Source organism: Pleuronectes platessa, chromosome 4, assembly GCF_947347685.1.
Source record: "Pleuronectes platessa chromosome 4, fPlePla1.1, whole genome shotgun sequence".
Taxonomy (NCBI): Eukaryota; Metazoa; Chordata; class Actinopteri; order Pleuronectiformes; family Pleuronectidae; genus Pleuronectes; species Pleuronectes platessa.
In genome coordinates this window covers 15,615,597-15,618,742 of record NC_070629.1, presented here as the reverse complement: position 1 = coordinate 15,618,742, position 3,146 = coordinate 15,615,597, and the positions used below count along the sequence as shown (strand labels likewise).

General features: G+C 39.4%; 1 protein-coding gene across 1 annotated transcript; it reads right to left on the bottom strand.

The window, feature by feature from the left end:
- Positions 1–433: 433 nt before the first annotated feature.
- LOC128438352 (cytochrome c oxidase subunit 7C, mitochondrial) lies at positions 434–2,935 on the bottom strand. Its single transcript, XM_053420906.1, has 3 exons — positions 2,763–2,935; positions 944–1,091; positions 434–531 (listed from the first exon to the last, which is right to left on the bottom strand). The coding sequence occupies exons 1-2, from the start codon at positions 2,835–2,837 to the stop codon at positions 975–977; spliced, it is 192 nt and encodes a 63-aa protein (XP_053276881.1). The 5' UTR covers positions 2,838–2,935; the 3' UTR covers positions 434–531; positions 944–974.
- Positions 2,936–3,146: the final 211 nt, after the last annotated feature.

Genomic DNA, 3,146 nt, shown 5'->3' with positions numbered 1-3,146 from the left:
AATAACCATCAAAAGAGTTAAAAGAGCAGGGACTGGATTCTTCAATTCAAGCCCTCTCACACCGACTCTCAATTTGCATTTCATTCATTTGCTTCTGAAAACAGATGGTTTGAATGTATATATTTAAATTCCCAACTTAATCTACTGCTTTACAATACATTAGAAAAACAGGCCAACCATTTATCTACATATTTTTTTAATCTTTGGGGAGCTTCTACCTAATTGAATGAGTGCACGTTTATAGTTTATTTTTTTTATGAAGTGAAAGCGTTTAGAAATCTGGGACATCCTAATTTATGGACATAAAATCACATTGAATACGATGGCCCATATTCAGCCCATACTTAAATACTGAAAGACTGGCTACAATAAAAATATGCTGTTCTGCAACTCAAAATGTTGCTATTGTCCAAGGAATCAAAACAGACGTGTGCATATTTGAGGAAACTTTATTTACAAAGAAAAATAAGAGATTCCCATTCTTCTGCAGGGACAGAACTCTTGATGGATAAATATGTTCCAGGTGACGACCTGCAGGGAGAACCAGAAAACAGGACAAAAAAAATGATAAAATGACTTGCACACGCCTGATGACAGAAAAGCAATTTCTGAGCAAACAGAAATGAAGATAAATGTGACAACAACTCTGACCTGCTCCCACCTGATACAGATCAATATCTGCACTAAACTGTCACATCGGATTGTGAAAGCACGTGCTTATCTAAACACTCCAGCAATATGAACCAATGTGACATTTTACGGCATCGCCACGGGACATACAGGTAATTTATTTAAAAGATACGCCACTGCAAGAAATCTGAATGGGCGGGGAGCAGGACTGTCATTGTTTGAGGTTTTCAAATCAAGGCTGAAGTAAATGCCACACCACCCTGTCATTTTAATGAAAGTAGATATGCAATATCAATATGACAGTTATAATTACCTTGTGGGCAGAATCACAGGACTGGGCCATTTTACTTCTTCAGGATCTGGTGTCTGACAACAAGGAAGGGGAATGCAAATCCACTGCCGAAGAACACCACCATCATGCCAAGCAGACGCCACTTGTTGTCCACAGAAAATGGAAGGTTCTGTGGAGAGAAAAGTGTTATGATGCAGTGAAGCTCCAAGAAATTTAATGAGAATCCATTTGAGTGAACCACTCATGACTAAACCACTTTTTTTGACGAAAGGAAAAAGGTAGAAAACACTTTACTCTGACATTAGGTAAAAATCTCTGCCTGGCAATGAAGAAGTTATTTAGCAATTTACATATGAAGTCTCAGCACAATTTCAGTTGTAAATGAGCAAGGGGCTTAGGGTAGAATTACATTTAACATCAAGCCAATATCTGATAAGTTTAAAATGAGTGTGCTTTTTTCGGTATATGTCCCCATTTTTTGGTTTCTTTTAATTTCTTGATTCATAAATGTTGCTGGAGTGGAGGAGATGTTTTACATTAGACACTAAGGCTACATTCACTCTCCTACTTTTGTTTGGATCCAGTATTTTTATAGTAAAAAAGCGATCTCCGGGACATGCATTTCGGCTGAGGATCAGAAGTATGATCCGGCCTGTGCTGGTGTTCACAGGGAGCAGGTTACATATTTGCATTTTTTTTGCAGAAAATAGTAAATGATTAAAATGGGAAGTATTACAGTTTTTGGATCCAGGATGAGATGGAACTGTTAGAACTAGTGTTCTGACTAATGAGAAAACCAAGGAGATAAGTAAAAGAGGGTAACAATGTAAAAAACAGTGTCTCCATTTCCGCTCTTACAGACTCTTAAAAGGTAAACCTGGTGTTTTCAAACCAACACAGAGCCAGATATGCGACTCTGTATAAAGGGGTCAAAAACAGTTGAATAGTGCGGTCACCAGGAATAAACAGAAAAACGATTGCACTTTAGAACTTAAATGAGTTAGTGTGGACACAGCCCAAGTTTCCTAAATGAGTCGGTTGGGAAATTGTATGTGTGAATGCTTGAAATTTTATCAAGAGAAAGAAAGCTGTATCAAAGTTAATTATATTATAGTTTTTAAAAATACACACTGAGAACTTTGATACTTCCTTTTAGAATTGAAACTTTTACAACATTAACACTAGACCCCATTTTATAATTTAAAAGATGAACCATATTTTGTGTTGCTCAGATCATATTTTTTATTTCATCAGATATAGCCACGGCAACATTATATGTTGATCTGTAAATGATGAGCATAAAGAAGTTTGAGGTCATGTCCTCGTAATAATCTCAAAACGTCCTGTGGACCAGCGTGTGACCTGAAGTTACACCCGGAAGTTCAACACAACTCAGTTGAGGGATAAACATGCGCATTACTGTAATAACCTTTGAATGAACTTGTTCCTTACAAAGTGTATGCAGCCCATTTAATGCATGAGCGCATCTCAGAAAGATTTATCTGACTTATTGTGTTTTGTAACGCTGCTTGGTGGCAGTGATGTTGTGAAGCCAAGAGATAACAACTACTGAGCTACGATGCTAATGCTAAGCAACGCGTCGTCTTCTCGGTCGAACACATGAGCTGAGCTGCGGTCAATTGTCTCTCCTCTCTTTAAACATGTCCTTGTCGTGTAGCAGAAGAAGTTACACACGTCAGCTAACGGTGCTAGCGTTGGAATAACACTGATATCAATTGACGGGCATGACCTCCAAGTGAAGCTAGCTAGCGTCAGGCTGTGGACACAGACCAGGCCGCGAGGGTAAAACATCTCAATTTAATAAAGTCCGCCATCTCACCTTCCCTGGTCCTTCACCATAGTGTGAAGACCGAACGGCGGACGTGGTGAATCGTCTCACGGCTTGTCCCAGCATGGTTGATTGTGTGTTTCTCCTGCCTCAGTCTAGAGCTGCTGTGAGAGCGACCTTCTTGTTAGCTGTGAGCTGTAGGACGGCGCGGGGGATTGTGGGAAAAAGAGTTGAGGCTTCTGGGGAATGTAGTTCAAACATCCCGGAGGCGACTGCAGGGGTATCGACTCTACTGATCATTCCCCTTTACTCCCAGGGATGATATATGGTGACTATAGACTCACAGTAGTTAATTTAAGTGAGTTTATTTGATATCATAAATATCTAATGTGCATGTGAGTACTGCAAGTGGATAAGAAACAAGTTTGTAGCATG

Coding starts and splice junctions, on each gene's coding strand:
- LOC128438352 (XM_053420906.1), bottom strand. CDS start 2,837: ATGCTGGGACAAGCCGTGAGACGATTCACCACGTCCGCCGTTCGGTCT. Junction 1,092..2,762: donor ATGGTGAAGGACCAGGGAAG/GTGAGATGGCGG, acceptor TTCTCTCCACAG/AACCTTCCATTTTCTGTGGA.